Source organism: Symphalangus syndactylus, chromosome 6, assembly GCF_028878055.3.
Source record: "Symphalangus syndactylus isolate Jambi chromosome 6, NHGRI_mSymSyn1-v2.1_pri, whole genome shotgun sequence".
In the NCBI taxonomy this organism is placed as follows: Eukaryota; Metazoa; Chordata; class Mammalia; order Primates; family Hylobatidae; genus Symphalangus; species Symphalangus syndactylus.
In genome coordinates, this window is record NC_072428.2 from 54,452,041 (window position 1) to 54,472,274 (window position 20,234).

Genomic DNA, 20,234 nt, shown 5'->3' on the forward strand with positions numbered 1-20,234 from the left:
TAGTAAGGCAGACAGACATGTGAATCTTTGATTGCAGTCGAGTTTGATAAGGACTACATCAGAAGACTGCATGAGGAAATGGAGAATAGCTAATTCTAGAGGTAGGAGTGCTGTCAGCAAGGTCTTCGTGAACTACGTGACATGTAAACCGATAAAGATTTCACCCACTGGAGATGTAAAGAGGGACACTGAAAGCTGAAGCTATTGTATATGCAAAGTCATAGATGAGGCAAGCGGGGGCAAAAGAAGAAGAGCACTAGCATTTCCAGAGGGCCTGCTATGTAGTAGGTACTGTGTTTGATGCTTTACATACATATTCTAGGTAAAGCGAGTATCTTGATGCAGCCAGGACAAACTCTTTGGAATGGAGTTCAGGAATGGTGTTGGGGAAATATCTGGAGCAAAGTGTACATTAAGGGACACTGGATCCTTGTAGGAATGATGTAGGTAAGGAGGACTGGACTATACAGCCTGGAGGGACTACCTACCTACCTTGAGCATTTCAGTATGTCAGTTAGGATGTTTTAGGCTGTTATTTACAGAACACCCACCTGAATATGGTTTAAACAGTTAGGAAAGTATACTGCTTCATTTAACAAGAAGTCCAGAGTCTACTTCAGATTATATTTATTTAGTGATTTGAAAATAAAGTCAACCAAGGAGACTAAGGAAACTTGACAACTAAGTCAGTGGTATTCTGGATTGGATCCAGGATGTTAAGTAAAGACTGGTGAAAAAAAAAAAGTATGCTGTTTAGGTGGTAGTAGTGTACCAATATTGGCATCTTATTTTTGACAAATGTAAGGTGATAACATTTGGGAAAACCTGAAACTGATTAAGGGCATATGGGAACTTTTTGTATTATCTTTAACTAACTTTTCTGTAAACCTAAAGTCACTCCAAAATATAATATTTTTTATATATATTTTTAATTTAAAAAACAAGTAGGCTGGGCACAGTGGCTCATGCCTATAATCCCAGCATTTTGGGAGGCTGAGGTGGGAGGATCACTTGAGCCCAGGAGTTTGAGGTCAGCCTGGGCAACATAGGAGACCCTGTCTCTACAAAAAATAAAAATTAGCCAGGCATGGTGGTTCATTTCTGTGGTCCCCAGCTACTCAGGCGGCTGAGGTGGGAGGATCACTTGAATCTAGGAGGTGGAGGCTGCAGTGAGCCATGATTGTGCCACTGCATTTCACTCTGGGTGACAAAGCGAGACTCTGTCTCAAAAATAATTTTTTTAATTAAAAAAATATTAAAAAGATAGTGACTGGGCATGGTGGCTCACCCCTGTAATCCCAGCACTTTGGGAAGCTGAAGTGGGTGGATTCCTTGAGGTCAGGAATTTGAGACTACCCTGGCCAACATGGTGAAGCCCTGTCTCTACTAAAAACACAGAAATTAGCTGGCATGGTGGCACACATCTGTAGTCCCAGCTACTCAGGAGGCTGAGGCAAGAGAATCGCTTGAACTTGGGAGATGGAGGATGCAGTGAGCTGAGAGCATGCCACTGCACTCCAGCCTGGGTGACAGAGTGAGACTCTGTTTAAAAAAAAAAAAAAAATTAAAAATTAAAAAATAAGGTTGGGCACGGTGGCTCACACCTGTAATCCCAGCACTTTGGGAGGCCAAGGCGGATAGATCACCTGAGGCCTTGATATTTCTTGCCTCCTCTGTCCACCTACAGGCCATTTTACTGATTATTAACATCTCAGGCTGAGTGCAGTGGCTCACATCTGTTATCCCAGCACTTTGGGAGGTCAAGGCGGGTGGATCACCTGAGGTTAGAAGTTTAAGACCAGCCTGGCCAACATGGCGAAACCCCATCTCTACTAAAAATACAAATATTAGCTGGGCATGGTGGTGTACACCTGTAATCCCAGCTACCTGGGAGGCTGAGACAGGAGAATCACTTGAACCTGGGAGGTGGAGGTTGCAGTGAGCCAAGATTGTACCACTGCACTCCAGCCTCGGCGACAGAGTGAGACTCCCTCGCAAAAAAAAAAAAAAAAAAAAAAAAATCTCTGTTGCAAGGTGATATGTGGGTTATATGAGGAGTGTAGGTGGAGAAGAGCTAACTTATGGTTCTACTTTTTGTACTTTTTTTTTTTTTGGAATGTTAGAAATTTCTTTATTATTACTTATTCTTACTAAGCTCCAGCTTAAAAATCTGCAGAAAATTTCAAATCACTGTTGATAACCCACTTTCTTTTCTCCTACCCAAATTCTTGATCAAGAGTTTTTCAAGTAAAGATATGATCTTCTCTCTTCTGTATAAAACTTTATGAAATAAAGGCAAAATATTGTGTATATCTTGCTGGAAAATGCTGCCCAGGGCTCTGGAGATGGTGGCTGCCCCTGCTCCTTTCACTGTCCAGGTCTTGAAAGACTCTAGCATGAACTGTCTCTTCACAAAACAAGTCCACCACTTGCAGCGTTTATCATTCTGAGGGTTGAAAACTTTCTCACAAAGTCTCAGTCCAGTCTCTTGCCTTAGATGTTGTAAATAGGCCCTCATCACTTCATCTTCCCGTTTGTTTGCAGGTTTGGGATAAATTGCATTAAGTGGAAAACCAGGTTCTCCAGGAATGGGAGAGTTAGTGATTCCCAGTGTATACATTTCTTTCTTACCTTGGCTTTTGGAATTGCACTTCTGGAGTTCCTTCAGACACTCAGAAACGTAGAGAGAGATACATATCAAGGTCCTATCAGCTTCATTCTTAACTTCATAGTTTTTGAAGAAGACATTGGCCTTGAAGTAATAGATGGCTTCACCCACAGTATCTGTATCTTTCATCTCTCTGGGGGCAAGTCCTTTGAATTGACTTCTGATAGGTAACAGTGCCATGTTTACAATGAGTTGGATGTCAGGATCCGAGAAGATCCTGACAGATGAGAGAAGAGTGGTAAGCTGGCATCTTGGTGGCGCCCGGGTTTCAACCCAGAGGAGCAGATTTTTTTTTTATTAATTTTTTTTTGCATACAAAAACAATAAACATTTTCTAAAAATACATACAAACAAAAAGATGCGTATCAAACATATTAGGAAGGTTGCACATGGGAAGTCGGGGAATAGAAATGGGGGTGGGAGTTAAAATAAATGAGAGAGGGACTTTATATGGATCAGTGATAATAACTCAATCCTCTATTTGACAAAGAAGAGGGAGAAGGAAGAGGAAGAAAAAGAAAGTGGGATAAAGGATCAGAAAGGGAGGAAAATAGAAAAAATTAGAGTATGACTCCAGGGTAGACCTGTTTTGTTGTCATTGAGTTGGTTGGTTGGTTTGTCTGTTGTATACTTCATGTTTCGCCAAGTTGGCCAGACTGGTCTCGAACTCCTAGCCCGAAGTGATCAACCCGCCTCGCCCCCCAGAGTGCCGGGACCACAGGCGTGAGCCACCACGTCCAGCCCCCACATTGCTTCTGGCCTCCGTGGTAGACCTCCCTGACAGAGCGGCCAGGCAGAGGAGCTCCTCACTTCTACCCAGACACGGGGCGGCCGGGCAGAGGGGCTCCTCACTTCCCAGACGGGGCGGCCAGGCAGAGACGCTCCTCACTTCTTCCCAGACGATAGGTGGCCGGGCAGAGGCGCTCCTCACTTCCCAGACGATGGGTGGTCGGGCAGAGGTGCTCCCCACTTCCCAGACGATGGGTGGCCGGGCAGAGGCGCTCCTCACTTCCCAGACGGTGGGTGGCCGGACAGAGGCGCTCCTCACTTCCCAGACGGTGGGTGGCCGGGCAGAGGCGCTCCTCACTTCCCAGACGGGGCAGCCAGGTAGAGGCACTCCTCACTTCTTCCCGGACGGGGGCGGCCGGGCAGAGGCGCTCCTCACTTCTTCCCGGACAGGGCGGCCGGGCAGAGGCGCTTCTCACTTCCTCCCGGACGGGGCGGCCGGGCAGAGGCGCTCCTCACCTCCCAGACGATGGGAGGCCGGGCAGAGGCGCTCCTCACCTCCCAGACGATGGGTGGCCGGGCAGAGGCGCTCCTCACTTCCCAGACAGGGCGGCCGGGCAGAGGCGCTCCTCACTTCCCAGACAGGGTGGCCGGGCAGAGGCGCTCCTCACTTCCCAGACGGTGGGTGGCCGGGCAGAGGCGCTCCAGAGGAGCAGATTTTTTGTACTTTTCTACTTTTCTGCTGGGAAGAAGGCAAGGCATAACTTCCAGTACTGATATCTAAAGGCAAAGGGAGTAAGATTATAACTCTGTTTTCAGAGGACGAAACTAAGACAACAAGAGAAAATTATCAGAAACCACATTTCAGTTAGTTATAAAGGAAAAGCTTTCTTTTCTTTAAGAAAGAAGCTGCCCTGAAGGTAGTGAGCACCCCTAACTCTGGAGATGGGCAAGTGTAGGCTGTTTGGCCGCTCTGCCATGTGCTGTAGAGGGAGTTCTGTACTGGTTTAGAAGTTGCATATAGGCCGGGCGCGGTGGCTTACACCTGTAATCCCAGCACTTTCAGAGGCTGAGGCGGGCGGATCACAAGGTCAGGAGATTGAGACCGTCCTGGGTAACATGGTGAAACCCCGTCTCTACTAAAAATACAAAAAATTAGCCAGGCGTCATGGCGGGCGCCTGTAGTCCCAGCTACTTGGGAGGCTGAGGCAGGAGAATGGCGTGAACCCGGGAGGTGGAGCTTGCAGTGAGCCGAGATCGCGCCACTGCACTCCAGCCTGGGTGACAGAGCGAGACTCCGTCTCAAAAAAAAAAAAAGAAGTTGGATATAGATGATCTTTGAGGTCCTTTGGAACTCTTTGATTATTAGTGAGGAGATTTAAATTGCCAGATTAAACAAAATAAAAAACTTTTTGATGGAAATTGCCAAAGATATCTAAAAGTAGACAGAATAGCACAATGAACCTGCTATACCCATTATCCAACTTAAGCTATTATCAATATATTGCTAATCTTGTTTTACCCATTCCCTTGCATTTCTCAGTCTTCATATATTTTGAGATATATCATGAGCATCTTATTTCATCTGTCAGCATTTCTATATGTCTCTCTAAAAGATAAGGATTCATTTTTGGAGAAGGTGATTTTTAGTAATAATGCAAAAAAGGGTAAGGTACTACCTCCTACATGCTGCTGCTTGAATGTAGATTAACAGATACATTTGGAAAACAGTTTTTCAGATTTCCACAAAGTTTGAAAAGGTTAATATCTGCTGATTCTTTTCCAGGTCTTTATATATACAAAGTCGTAATCTTAATACAGAAAAAACTTTATGCATAAAGACATTCGTTTATGCACATGCTGTCAACCATATAAAATAGGCACAAAAAAAATAGATCAAAATGTTAACAGTAATTGCCTTTGAATGGTAGATTGGGGTGATTTTTCTACCTCTGCTTTGTTTATTTTTAAAGTTTTGTTCAATGAGCATGTACTACTTCTATTTATTTATGTATTTATGTATTTATTTTGACACAGAGTCTCACTGTGTCGCCCAGGCTGGAATGCAGTGGCATCATCTTGGCTCACTGCAACCTCTGCTTCCCGGGTTCAAGCGATTCTCCTGCCTCAGCCTCCTGAGTATCTGGGATTACAGGCATGCACCACCATGCTCAGCTAATTTTTTTTGTATTTTTACTACTTTTATATTAACAAAAAGAAATCACCTTATTAAGCAGTTTATAGATCACCCCTATGATTCATTTGTTTCATTTGTCCATGCTCTTTTAAGAATTAGATATACTTTCACTTTCTTAGTGTAACTGTCCTCTTTCTCCTAGTGTATACAGTCAAATTTACAGATTGAGGAATAATCTGGGAACATTTTAATAGGGAATATCTACACAAATGTTTCTTTAAAAAAAGTTAGACTTTTTTTGACATTCCCTATTAAAAATAATCTAGGATAAGTTTATAAATACACACATACACACACATACACCTGTGGTTGCTTGCTCTGTGCCTTTGGCAGGCATTGCTAATCAAAAACATCTCTTCTTCCCACAGAACTAGCACTTGCTCTTGAAATCCAACCCAGCTCAGCATTCTAGGCAGCCACTATAGATCATCATAATTGGCCCACATAGGCCAGGCACAGTGGCTCATGCTTGTAATCCCAGCACCTTGGGAGGCTGAGGCAGGTGGATCACCTGAGGTCAGGAGTTCAAGACCAGCCTGGCCAACATGGTGAAACCCCGTCTCTACAAAAATTAGCCAGGCTTAGGCCAGGCGCGGTGGCTCACGCTTGTAATCCCAGCACTTTGGGAGGCCGAGGCGGGCGGATCGCGAGGTCAGGAGATCGAGACCATGGTGAAACCCCGTCTCTACTAAAAATACAAAAAAATTAGCCGGGCATGGTGGCGGGCGCCTGTAGTCCCAGCTACTCGGAGAGGCTGAGGCAGGAGAATGGCATGAACCCGGGAGGCGGAGCTTGCAGTGAGCCGAGATTGTGCCAGTGCACTCCAGCCTGGGTGACAGAGCGAGACTCCGTCTCAAAAAAAAAAAAAAAAAAAAAGAAATTAGCCAGGCTTGGTGGCAGGCACCTGTAATCCCAGCTGCTTGGGAGGCTGAGGCAGACGAATTGCTTGAACCCGGGAGGTGGAGGTTGCAGTTTGCTGAGATCGTGCCATTGTACTCCAGCCTGGGCAAAAAGAACAAAACTCTGTCTCAAAAAATAAACAAAAAAAAAGTTGGCCCACGTAATAAGATCTATTTGCCATTCTGGGTCTCTGGACCATCTTCTTTACACTAGTGATCTACAGAAGCAAATAAAAATACTGAGTTTTTAAACTCTGGATGCAGTTTTCTCTTAGTTATATGAATTTTCTTTCTGCCTTTCAGGTGATGGAAGCTGTTTTATTGTCCAGCAAGACTTAGACTATGTCACTGAGCTCACTGGGGCTGACTGTGACCCTGTGTACAAGGTACAGGCCTGAGATGACACCAGACCTGGGTGATTCTCATGAGAGATCTAGGGCTTTTACGAGACTGAATCCAGATACCTTGTGGTCATTAGGGATGATAAAATAGTGCTTGTTGTATAAGCAGTGTGGTAGGATGGCAAGAAATCAAGAGCTTAAGTCAGAAGTGATTTCTGGGCCAAGCATGGTGGCTCACACCTGTAATCCCGGTACTTTGGGAGGCCGAGACAGGCGGATCACTTGAGGTCAGGAGTTCAAGACCAGCCTGGCCAGCATGGTGAAACCCTGTCTCTACTAAAAATACAAAAAAATTAGCTGGGCGTGGTGGTACACGCCTGTAGTTCCAGCTACTTGGGAGGCCAAGGCAGGATAATCGCTTGAACCTGGGAGGTGGAGGCTGCAGTGAGCCTCAAGATCGCACCACTACACTCCAGCCTGGGCAACAGAGTAAGACTCCATTTCAAAAAAAAAAAAAAAAAAGAAGTGACTTCTGGCTGACAGCTGTAACCCCAGCACTTTTGGAGGCTGAGGCAGGTGGATCACTTGAGCCCAGGAGTTTGAAACCAGCCTAGGCAATAGGATGAGACCCCCATCTCTACAAAAAATACAGAAAAATTAGCTGGGCATGGTGGCGCACACACCTGTAGTCCCAGCTACTCATTTGGGAGGCCAAGATGGGACGATTGCTTGGACCTGGGAAGTTGAGGCTGCAGTGAGCTGTGATTGTGCCATTGCACTCCAGCCTGGGCAACAGAGTGAGACCCTGCCTCAAAAAAAAAAAAAAAAAAAGTGACTTCATCACTTACTAGCTCTAGAAACTTACTTTACCTCACTAGTCTGTCAATTCATCTATAAAGATAGCAATATGAAAACTCTTTGTAAATACATTCTATAAATATTATTCATTATTATTATTATTAAGACTTCTAGACTGATTTTCTCATTTGATTAGAATAGAAAGAGAAAAACAAAAGGGGAAATATTTATTGACCAGACACTGTGCTGAACGTTTTATATACATTATCTCATATAATCTTTGTTACTATTTGTTGAGGTGTCGGTATTACTATTCCTATTTTTCCTATAATTTTAAAAAAGTTGTACAATTAATATCTGTAAAAGTTCAAACAATACAGAATGATACAGATTTAAAAGTCTTCTTTACGACCTTTTTGGTTCCCTTTCTCTTTTCCAGAAGTAACTAGCATTAAAAGTTTGGCACATATTTTTCAAGACTATTTTCAGAGAATTTGCACAATTACATCTTTATATATTAATGTAAATAATATACTTTTATCTTCAGTTTGTACATAATTGAGACTATCTCTATATATTGCCCTGTGACTTTTTTTTAATTACCATCTTAGAGCTGTTTCCAGGTAAATGCATATAGATCTATTTCTTTCTTTTTTTTTTTTTTTTTTTTTTTTTTTTTAAGATGGAGTTTCGCTCTTGTTGCCCAGGCTGGAGTGCAATGGCGCAATCTCAGCCCACCGCAACCTCCACCTCCCAGGTTCAAGCGATTCTCCTGCCTCAGCCTCCCGAGTAGCTGGGATTACACGCATGTGCCACCACACCCGGCTAATTTTGTATTTTTAGTAGAGATGAGTTTTCTCCATGTTGGTCAGGCTGGTCTTGAACTCCCGACTGAGGCCTGCCTTGGCCTCCCAAAGTGCTGGGATTACAGGCATGAGCCACCGCGCCTGGCCATCTATTTCATTTTTAAAAATTCTTGTGTAGTGTTCCGGCCGGGTGTGGCGGCTCACACCCAGCACTTTGGGAGGCCCAGGGGGTGCGGATCACGAGGTCAGGAGATTAAGACCATCCTGGCTAACACGGTGAAACCCTGTCTCTACTAAAAATACAAAAAAATTAGCCAGGCGTGGTGGTGGGTGCCTGTAGTCCCAGCTACTTGGGAGGCTGAGGCAGGAGAATGGCGTGAACCCGGGAGGCAGAGCTTGCAGTGAGCCAAGATGGCGCCACTGCACTCCAGCCTGGGTGACAGAGCGAGACTCCGTCTCAAAAAACAAACAAAATTCTTGTGTAGTGTTCCGTATTTTGAATCAATATATTTCCATTGTACAAATGAGGCAACTGGGGCCCGGGAGGTTGAGAAAGTTGCCCTAGGTCATGCAGCTAGTTGGTAGTAAAGCTGAGATTAAGTTAACTCCAGAATTCATGCTGTTTTCCTTGAGGAGTTGATTAAATCCTCCTCAGAAAAAAAGACACATATCCAGAACTTTTTTGCATCCAATTTTATAAGGTTCAAGAATAGTCAAGCCCATCTCTGAACCATCTCCTCCCTAGAGGCAGACCATCTGTGCTAAACCTGAACAACACTAATGGGTTTGCTTTCCACTTGGGCCAATTAGTTTCTCTGTTACATAGTCATGGTGCATCCCGACCATTGGTGATTGGGATGCGTCCATCACTGTGGGCCAGCAATTTTTGTAAGCACATATTATGGATGTAATTCTGTTGCCTTCATAAAGCCTCCTCAGACTCCCTGGGACTAGTGTGTGTCAATCATAAGCCTCCATCTTTTTGAAATGGAAGAATCCCAGGCTTCCTTTAAACTGTGAATTCTTGTGTTCTAGGTAGCCACATGGGAGAAGCAGATCTACACATGCTGTCGAGATGGTCTTGTACGACGCTACCAGCTTTCTGACCTCTGACTTCTTGGAAAGAGCAGTCCTGGTTAGTGAAAAGGTTTGACCCTGATCAACAATGAGCAGAAACATCATCAGTCCTTCCCAAGGACCATGGCGTTTAATGTCTTGGGCACCCCTTGGAAATCACAGAAAGTCAGCTGTACTGGCTGTATGGAACTCTCATCCCAAGATCTACTTTGAACTGAGTAAGAAGGTCATTGTGCCAACTGCATTTGTCCCAACTTCTCCTTGTATAAACTCACCCCAGCAACACAGGGCAAGGATATAGATGCTTTTAGTTTGTTCTTAAACCAGTTGTGGTAAATGTTTACAAGGACTTCAGTACTAAAGCCTGTTCCCTGGAGGAAATAAAGAAAATATGTTTGGAGGTGCCTGAATATGAAAAACTTTGTTAAATACTCTTACTCCAGCAAAAAGTTGGTCAGGACGATGGAATTCCTTCCTCAGCACTCCCTGTTGCCTGGCCATAGAGAAGGCCTGCTTGGCAGTAGCAATAAATGTCCTGTAAGCTGCAACCTGGGAGAGATTCTTATGCAGGTGGTAACCAACTGTCCCAGTTTGCTTGGAACTAAGGGGTTTTCTGTGACTTGAAACTTTCAGTGCTAAAACTGGGGCAGTCTCAAACCAACATGATTGGCCAGCCTATATGTATGTAGGTGAGGAAACTGAGTCATAATCATTGTAAAGGCATTGGCTGTCAAAGTGTGGTTCTTAGAACAGCAGCATCAGTATCACCTTGGAACTTGACAGGAAATAGAAATTGTTAGGCCCAATACTAGACCTAAATCAGAAATTCTACAGGTACAGCCAGCAGTCTGTAGTTTAACAAGCATTCCAGGTGATTCTGATGTATGCTAAAGCTTGAGAGCCACTGATCTAGAGGAAGAGATGGTGGAGGGCACTTTAGTCACAGCTGGAACCCAGGGCTCAAAATGACAAGACTGGTCTGTAGGAGATGAGGCCACAGAGGTTGGCAGAGCCCAAATGGTGAAGGAGCACGAATGTTAGCTAAGGAGCTCAGACTTCACATGGTTGGCAGTGGGGAACCACTGAAGGGTTTTAAGCAAGAGAATGGCATGGTCACCTCCTTTTTTCTCTAAACATAAAAATGGAATCATAATGTATGTATTCCGTGGCTTATTTTCACTTAATGTCTCAGATTTTCCATCTCAGTACATATAGATGTTCCTCATTCTTTTTTAACAATGTCCAGAATATGGATACCATATTATTTATATTTTTGAGATTAGTAGAGAAAAGTTTCTTGAAAGATGTAACACTTGAGCTGGGACATGCAGATTAAGATTTCAATTTATTTAAGGGAGGAAGGTCATTTCTGGCTGGGGTAATAATGTTGTTGACAGAGTTCTTTTTTTTTTTTTGAGACAGAGTCTTGCTGTGTCACCCAGACTAGTGCAATCTTGGCTCACTGCAACCTCCACCTCTCAGGTTCAAACGATTCTTCTGCCTCAGCCTCCCTAGTAGCTGGGACTGCAGGCATGCACCACCATACCCGGCTAATTTTTTTTTGTATTTTTATTAGAGACGGGGTTTCACCATGTTGGCCAGGCTGGTCTCGAACTCCTGACCTTGTGATCCACCTGCCTGGGCCTCCCAAAGTGCTGGGATTACAGATGTGAGCCACTGTACCCGGCCGCCAGAGTTCTTAAAGGCATATTCTCATGTACATTTTTTTTTTTTTTTTAAGACAGGGTCTTGTTCTGTTGCCCAGGCTGGAATGCGTTGGCATGATTACAGCTTCAGCCTTAACCTCCTGGGCTCAAGCAATTCTCCCACTTCAGCCTCCCAAGTAGCTGAAACCATGGGTGCACACCACCACACTCGGCTAATTTTTTAAATTTTTTGTAGAGACGGAGTCTCACCATGTTGCCCAGGCTAGTCTGAAACTCCTGAACTCAAGTATTCCTCCCACCTTGGCCTCTCATAGTGCTGGCATTACAGGCATGAGCCACGGCACTCAACCAGGAACTTTGTCTTAACTTTAAATCCCATTTTTTTCTACGACACCCTGTTGCTTAAACCAAAGTGTAAAAAGAAAATAGTGCAATTCATTTAATATCTACTCTGTTCTAGATACTATATTTATATATCTAATTCTTACAAGACTCAAAAAGCGAATATTATTGTTTTATTCTGATAAGGAAACTGAGACTCAATACATTGAATACCAGAGGCTTCATTTGGACCTTGGACAGTCTATACACCTTCTGCTGCACTGTGTAATCACAGGCAGGTAGCAAGAGACCTTTGTGACTAGAGCAATTTCACTTCAAGGTGCAATTTGTGACAGGGTCAGGTAGACCAGAATGGACATATTCCAGAACTTAGAAATATTAAATCCTAGGAGCTCCAGGTGGAACATCTAAGAAGTCAGATTAAGAAAACAAGATGAGGCTGGGCATGGTGGCTCACACCTATAATCCCAGCACTTTGGGAGGCCAAGACGGGTGGATCACCTGAGGTCAGGAGTTTGAGACCAGCCTGACCAACATGGAGAAACCCTGTCTCTACTAAAAATACAAAATTAGCCGGGCATGATGGCACATGTCTGTAATCCCAGCTACTTGGGAGGCTGAGGCAGGAGAATCACTTGATCCCTGGGAGGCAGAGGTTGCGGTGAGCTGAGATTGTGCCATTGCACTCCAGCCTGTGCAACAAGAGTGAAACTCCATCTCAAAAAAAAAAAAAAAAAAAAATGAAAACAGGATGAAATGGGCCAGGCGCGGTGGCTCACGCCTGTAATCCCAGCACTTCGGGAGGCCGAGGCGGGTGGATCACAAGGTAAGGAGATCGAGACCATCCTGGCTAACACAGTGAAACCCTGTCTCTACAAAAAATACAAAAAAAATTTAGCCGGGCATGGTGGCAGGCACCTGTAGTCCCAGCTACTTGGGAGGCTGAGGCAGGAGAATGGCGTGAACCCGGTAGGCGGAGCTTGCAGTGAGCTGAGATCGGGCCACAGCACTCCAGCCTGGGTGACAGAGCGAGACTCTGTCTCAAGAAAAAAAAAAGAAAAAAGAAAACAGGAAGAAATGTTGGCATTTATTTGTAGAATCTGAAACATTTGAACTCATAGAAGCAGTGAGTGGAAGAACCGGCATGGTGGCTCACGCCTGTAATCCCAGCACTTTGGGAGGCTGGGGTGGGTGGATCGCTTGAGCCCAGGAATTGGAGACCAGCCTGGGCAACATGAGGAAACTCTGTCTCTACTAAAAATACAAAAATTAGCCAGGCATGGTGGTGGGCACCTGTAATCCCAGCTACTCAAGAGGCTGAGGCAGGAGAATTGCTTGAACCCAGGAGGTGGAAGTTGCAGTGAGCTGAGATTGCACCACTACACTCCAGCTTGGGCAACAGAGCGAGACTCCGTCTCAAAAAAAAAAATATATATATATGTGTGTGTGTGTGTGTGTGTGTATATATACGTATATATGTGTATATATGTATATATATTTATATATATAGAAGCAGTGAGTAGAATGGTGGTTACAGAGACGCAGGGAGGAGGAATGGGGAAATGATGGTCATAGGGTGCAAAGTCTCAGGAAGAATATATTGTTTTTTGAGATCTATTGCATAGCATGGTAGATTGCTAAGAATAAATTTCAAATGTTCTCAACCCAAAAAATGTTAAACATTTAAGGTGATGGATATGTTAACTGGATTGATTTAATTATTCCACATTGCATTTATAAGTCACAATAGGACTTTGTGACCCATAATTATAAACAAGAATAAATTGTCCATTTACAATTAAAAAATCAATTAAAAGAAAAGAAAACAGGATAAGGAAGGATATGGCTGAGTACACACAACACGTGAATGTCTGTGAGTTCTCATTCCAGGGCTCACTCTTCTACATTGCCACCACATTCGTCCGCTCCTTTTCATACGTCTCCAGAGTCGATGTCCTGGTTGTGATATATGCAGTGACCCTTGACAGCTGCTCTGAAATCCAGACCCAAACAGAAGGAAAGGAGGCCAGCTCTCAGGTGCTCCATAGCCTTGTCCACTGTGAAAGGAAGGAGCCCCTGCTTTTAGCAGACAAAGCTTTTTCTTTTTTTTCTTTAGGATTAAGGAGTGCATTCTGGGTAAGGAAGGGTAGGACACTGACGGCTCTACAGACTCAGTGAACTTCTGTGCTAGACGGTGTTTCTTGGCTTTGGGATGCCCCCTTGTGACTTCTTATGAGAAATACCTTTCTCTCCAGACCTGAAAAGCTGGCAGCAGCATCAGCTATTCAGCATGTGCTTGGTACCAGGCACAGGCCTCACAATAGGTAGATTTCTTTTCTAAACAATACTCTTTGTGCATATACTTTATGTTCTTTTTCTATTTTAACTTTTATTTTGCCAATAACCTTAAACTTGCAGAAAAATTGCAAGATAGTATGAAGGATAGGAAACAGACATGAGAAATATTTAAAAATAATAAAAAGAATAAAAAGGAATAGCATCAAGGATTTCAGTACACCCTCACCCGAATCTCCCAGTTGTTGACTTTTTTTTTTTTTGAGACAGAGTCTCACTCTGTCGCCCAGGCTGGAGTGAGGTAGCGCGATCTTGCCTCACTGCAACCTCTGCCTCCCAGGTTCAAGCAATTCTCCTGCCTCAGTCTCCTGAGTAGCTGGGATTACAAGGGTGCACCACCACACCTGGCTGATTTTTGTATTTTTAATAGAGACAGGGTTTCACTGTGTTGGCCAGGTTGGTCTCAAACTCCTGACCTCAAATGATCCGCCTGCCTCAGACTCCCAAAGTGCTGGGATTACAGGCGTGAGCCACTGTGCCTGGCCCAGTTGTCAACTTTTTGTTATGTTTGCTTTATCACTCTCTTTCTGTATATATGTACACAGGTTATATATGCTATATTTTTTCTGACTCATTTGAGAGTAATATGTAATTGTTAGATTCTATTACTCTATTACCATTGTGATGGTAAATTTTATGTGTCAGCTTGACTGGCCATGGTGCCCAGATGGTTGGTCAATTTTCTGGATGTTTCTTTCAAGGTATTTTTTTTTATGAGATGACCATTTAAAATCAGTGAATTTTGGGGCCGGGCAAGCTACTCAAGTCGAGCTACTCAAGTCCAACTACTCAAGAGGCTGAAGTAGGAGGATCGATTGGGCCCAGAAAGTCAAGGCTTCAGTGAGCCATGATCATACCACTGAGCTCCAGCCTAGGCAACAGAGCAATACCATGTCTCAAAAAATAAATGAATAAAATAAAATCAGTGGATTTTGAGTAAAGCAGATTACCCTCCATAGTGTGATAGTGTGAGTGGGCCACATCCAATCAGTTGAAGACCTTAATACAACAAAGACTGTTGTTCCCCAAGCAAGAAGTTCTGTCAACAGACTGCCTTTGGACTCAGACTGCAGTTCTTCCCTGAGTCTCCAGATTTGCCAAGCCTCCTGTGAGCCAATTCCTTAAATGTCTCTCTCTCTTTCTATGTATATATACACATACACACACGTATCTATATGAAAACAGAACCTACACATCTTATTTGTCCTGCTTCTCTGGAGAGACCTGACATATGTCATTGTATGGATATACCGCATTTTGTTTATCCATTCATCAGTTGATGAATGGGCTGACATTTGGGCTGTTTCCACTTTTTAGCTATTATGAAATACACTGCTAGCACATTCATGTGCAAGTTCTTATGTTAACATATGCCTTCAGTTCTATTTGGTATATACCTAACAGTGGAATTGCTGGGTCATATGGTACCTATATTTAACTTTCTGAGGGGCTACCAACTGTTTTCCAAAGTGGCTGTAACCATTTTACATCCTCTAGCAGTATACGAGGATTCTGATTTTTCCATGTCCTTGTTTTTTATTTATTTTATTTTTTTCTGAGATGGAGTTTCGCTCTTGCTGCCCAGGCTGGAGTGCAATGGTGTGATCTCGGCTCACTGCAATCTCCATCTCCTGGGTTCAGGCGATTCTCCTGCCTCAGCCTCCTGAGTAGCTGGGATTACAGGCATGTGCCACGACGCCCGGCTAATTTTTGCATTTTTAGTAGAGACGGGGTTTCACCATGTCAGTCAAGTGAACTCCTGACCTCAAGTGATCCACCTGCCCCAGCCTCCCAAAGTGCTGGAATTACAGGCGTGAGCCACCGCACCCAGCCATGTCCTTGTTTTTTTCCATTTTTAAAGTTATAGTCTGTTGATGTTAAGGTGGTTAAAATGGTGTCTTCCAGGTTTCTCCACAGAAAATTAATAAGCATTTTGTGGGGAGCTACTTTGAAACTATATAAATATCCTGTTCCCATGAAACTTGCATCAACTGGTTTTAGCATTCTTAGATGATTCTTGTCTGAATGAGTTATTCCCATGCTATTAATAATTGCCAAAGGGTGACTTTCTTATTCCATCATTCTTTCTATATTTATAATTAGCATTCTACCATAAGGTAGAACTTTCCCTTCTGCCCCATTTATTTATTTATTTAGTCATTTGCTTGTTTGTTCATTCATAGATATATCAGTGTGGACTACTCATGGATTCGTATTCTATGATTACAACTCATTCTTACTTTTATTTACTTTGATGTTAAAATTGTCCCAGTTTGGCCAGTGGACACTCCTTCAAGCTGGATCCTGTGTCCTTTTGACATGTTCCCCTCATTCTCTGAGCACTTCCATATTTTCGGGTACCACAAGATGTTCCAGCCTCACCTTGTATTTTTCCAGCCCCATCCCTAGAACCAGTCACTTGTGTATGTGGCCTTGGTTCCATTTGGTAGAGAATGGTATTCAGAAACCAAGATCCGGGCGCTAGTATACTTTGTTACTGGAGTGTTCCTGCTTTGGGGCCCTATCGGGGACAGTACATGAATGGCCCTTTCCACATCCATCGTTCTATAGTAAAAAGCATGAGTTCACACTGATATCTCCAATTCCAGCCCACCTCCACAGGTTTTATTTTAGCCTTCCACGTATATACTTCCTTTCTTCAACAGTGAGGAACTTGCCTCTCATAATCCTCAAGGTAGTCACTCACAGAGGTACTGTCACAGTACCTCTATGAGTAACCAACCTGCCAGCACACAGCCCATCTCCTGTTTTACCCGCCCCCTGCACACATGGTTGTCACTCAGATGGGGTCTTCCTCTCTCCCTCCACCTCAGCCAGGCCTAGGCTGAGCAAGGCCTTCTCCCAGCCCTCTGGATTTTCATTTTAATACATTTCTTTTCTAGTGGTAAGAGTGAAACAAATGACCAGCAAACGTGAAAAGATGCTCAGCTTCATTAGTAATTAAACAAATGTAAATTAAAATTCAAAAGAAGGCTTGGTAATGCAAAACATTAAAAGGGTAATTCCGTATTTTCATTTTGTAAATAGGAAAATGTGGCTAAGAAATAATTGTTTAAGGTCAGAAAACTAGTAACTAACAGATAGGATTTGAACCTGGTTTTTGACTCGACTGCCTCAAGGCTGAGGGAGCATCTTCTGTATGCTACATGCTTTCCTATAACTTTTATTATTATTATTTTAATTTTTTGTAGACACGGGGTCTGGCTATGGTGCCCAGGATGGTCTCGAACTCTTGGCCTCAGCAACCCTCTGCCTCTGCCTCCCAAAATGTTAGGATTACAAGTGGCTGAAGTAGGAGGATCCATTGGGCCCATCTGGCCACCTATAACTTTATGTATTTTCCTACCAACCCTGTGTTACAGTTGATTGTTAATAATCCCATTTACGCAAACAAACTTAGGCTTAGGGCCATTAAGCAAGCTTGCTTCAAGTCATACAACTGGCAAGTGAGCTCGGCAGCATGAAGATTTGGTCACTTTCTGACCACTCAATTTACCCAAAACTTGCACTTTATTTTTTAGCTCTTTAATTGACTTTTCTGTCCTTTGGCCCACCTCCAAAAGCGTGTTTTACTTACTCCAAATACACCTAAAGTAAGCCTTTTGCTTCAAATAATATGAAAGAGCTACTTTAAGGCAGGCCATCCTCTGTAACAGTGTGGTTTCAGAGACCCAGGAAAGTTCTTCAATATCTCAAGCACTAGTATCTGAAATGCCATCTGGGAACCAAGCTTTTCCTTCTGCAGTTAGAGATGAGATTTTAAACACAGCACTCCTTTTTCCGTATATGAGTGATGTGAGATTCTTTTTTTTTTTTTTTAATTGAGATGGAGTCTCGCTCTGTTGCCCAGGCTGGAGTGCAATGGCATGATCTCAGCTCACCACAGCCTCTGCCTCCTGGGTTCAGGTGATTTCTCCCTGCCTCAGCCTCCCGAGTAGCTGGGATTACAGGCCCCTGCCACCACACCTGTTTAGTTTTTGTATTTTTTTCTGTAGAGACGGGGTTTCGCCATGTTGGCCAGGCTGGTCTCGAACTCCTGAACTCAGGTGATCTACCAGCCTTGGCCTCCCAAAGTGCAGGGATTACAGGTGAGCCACTGCACCCGGCCTGAGCCAGCGCACCCGGCCAGATGCTTTCTTAACACGTTTCCATTTGAGGGGAGTAAGAGGCTGACTGGTTGGGTGTGGTGGCTCATGTCTGTAATCTCAGCACTTTGGGAGGTGGTGGCCGGTGGATCACTTGAGCTCAGGAGTTCAAGATCAGCCTGGGCAACATGGTGAAACCTGGTTTCTACCACAGATTATTTAAAAAAAAAATTGGCTGGGCATGGTGGCTCACACCTGTAATGCCAGCACTTTGGGAGGCCGAGGCTGGTGGATCATGAGGTCAGGAGTTCAAGACCTGCTTGGTCAAGATGGTGAAACCCTGTTTCTACTAAAAATACAAAAATTAGCTGGGTGTGGTGGCACACACCTGTAATCCCAGCTACTCAGGAGGCTGAGGCAGGAGAATCACTTGAACCCAGGAGGCAGAGGTTGCAGTGAGCCGAGATAGCACTACTGCACTCCAGCCTGGGCAACAGAGCAGGACTCCATCTCAAAAAAAAAAAAAAATTATCTGAGCATGGTGGCATGCCCTTGTGGTCCCAGCTACTCTGGAGGCTGAGGCGGGAGGATCACTTGAATCCAAGAGGTGGAGGTTGCAGTGAGCTGTGATCACGCATCATGCCACTGCACTCCAACCTTGGTGACAGAATGAGACCCTGCCTCAAAACAACAACAAAGAAGAGGCTGACTGAAGGAGTAGTACTTAGGGAAGATACTCCTGAAGAAAAAGAATGGGGAGAGGGAGAGAAAAAGAAGGTTATATTGTGTGGCATTGTGTTGGGGTGATCAGACCCAACACCAGGCTGTGGGGGTTACGAAGTCTGGCGGAGTCAAAGGAATGAGATAAGACAAGAGTGCATAAAGTGGGTACAGGGGGCCAACACCAGTATGGAGGCTGCGAAGGCCCTGAGCTCTGGAAGCCCACACTATTTTTTGGTGATCAAAGAAGGTGGTGAGGACGTGAGGACGTGGGAGTAGAAAGGAAGTGGTGCATCAAGCGTTTGACCTATAGCTGTGGTGGTTTAGCATTTTCTCTTAAGCATATGGAATATGCTCTGCTACTCGAGATAATGGAGAACATGTTTTTCTACCTCAAGATACAATCAATTTACGAGCCTGGGAGAGCAAGAAGCAAGGAGCCAGCAAGTCTAGACACATTCCAGAGGCCACGAGGTGTTTTATGCCCTGAGCCCTGAATTCCATCCAAGCCACGAGGGGTTTTATGCCCTGAGCTTAGATTGTGGTACGGCAGGGCAGCCTTCCACTCTTTGGCACAGAGCTTGATGTTCCAAAGGCCACGAGGGGTTTTAGACCCTGGACCCAGGACATGTTCCAAGACTCTTTTACATTATGTCAGACAAGCAAGTCTTGCCTCAGCCCTTCTACCAACATGTCTCCCTTTTCTTTTTTGCAAAACCGCCACAGCTGTCATTGCTTGTTCTCGGCAGCGGCTTTCTCTCCAGAGGCGGCTTCTGCATTTGTCAACTAACATGAGACAGCACAAGCACATAATTATTAGAATAAAGTTTACAAATGTAGAACTTCCAGTGGCCTTAATCCATTTAAGAGGATTGATTGCAGACAACCCATCAGCTGCCTGCTCAAAATATCGGTTCCAGGGAGCAGGGTTAAGTGAGCCTGAGAGGTTTCAAAAACCTGCTCTTTTAGTTTTACGATATCGAGGGTGAGATTTTCCTCTTTTCCTTCCAAATGATGTTTAACTTTTTCCTGTTGGTGTTCTGTTTCATTATAACTATGGGAAGTGATACAAAAATCAGATGTATCCAGTCACATTGTATTTGAATTCTATTTTCTAAACTCATAATACGATCCCCCATCCAAATTACAGTCTGATAGAGATCATTAATTTGATTAACTATTTTTTTATCTGTTTGAACCTGAGAGTTCCATAATTTTGTGGAATTTTTCTGCCACTTATCAACAAATTCAGCAGTTTGCACAGATGACTGTAAAGCCACACCAGCTACTGCAGCAGTAGTAGTAACAGCAGTGAGGCCAATTATAGCAAATATGAGAGCCACTATAAATCTTTTTGAATGGGATAAAAGTTTCCTAAGGATTTCAGTTATAATATGAATAGTGATGCTTCCCATGGTCTATTTAGAGACACAGGGATCCAAACTCCTTCCCTGGCTCTAATTAACAAAATAGTTTTGTTTTGTTTTGTTTTGTTTTTTTATCAAAAGTTGAGTTAATGCAGGTAAATAGGC

The 20,234-nt window shown here is 43.9% G+C and overlaps 1 protein-coding gene and 1 pseudogene across 13 annotated transcripts in view; one reads left to right on the forward strand and one right to left on the reverse strand.

The window, feature by feature from the left end:
- PAAF1 (proteasomal ATPase associated factor 1) overlaps positions 1-20,234 on the forward strand; it is a 79,019-nt gene that overhangs the window by 40,097 nt on the left and 18,688 nt on the right. For 10 of the 13 annotated variants that reach the window (XM_055282887.2, XM_063641371.1, XM_063641374.1 and 7 more), the window contains 2 exons: positions 6,794-6,876; positions 9,471-9,931. In XM_055282887.2, coding sequence (XP_055138862.1) covers positions 6,794-6,876; positions 9,471-9,548 — 161 coding nt within the window. In that variant the 3' untranslated portion in view covers positions 9,549-9,931. Of the gene's footprint in view, positions 1-6,793; positions 6,877-9,470; positions 9,932-20,234 lie in introns of those variants that run through there. The other 3 variants (XM_063641375.1, XM_063641377.1, XM_063641372.1) reach the window with 2 other exon arrangements.
- On the reverse strand, positions 114-2,918 carry LOC129484098 (actin-related protein 2/3 complex subunit 3-like; annotated as a pseudogene).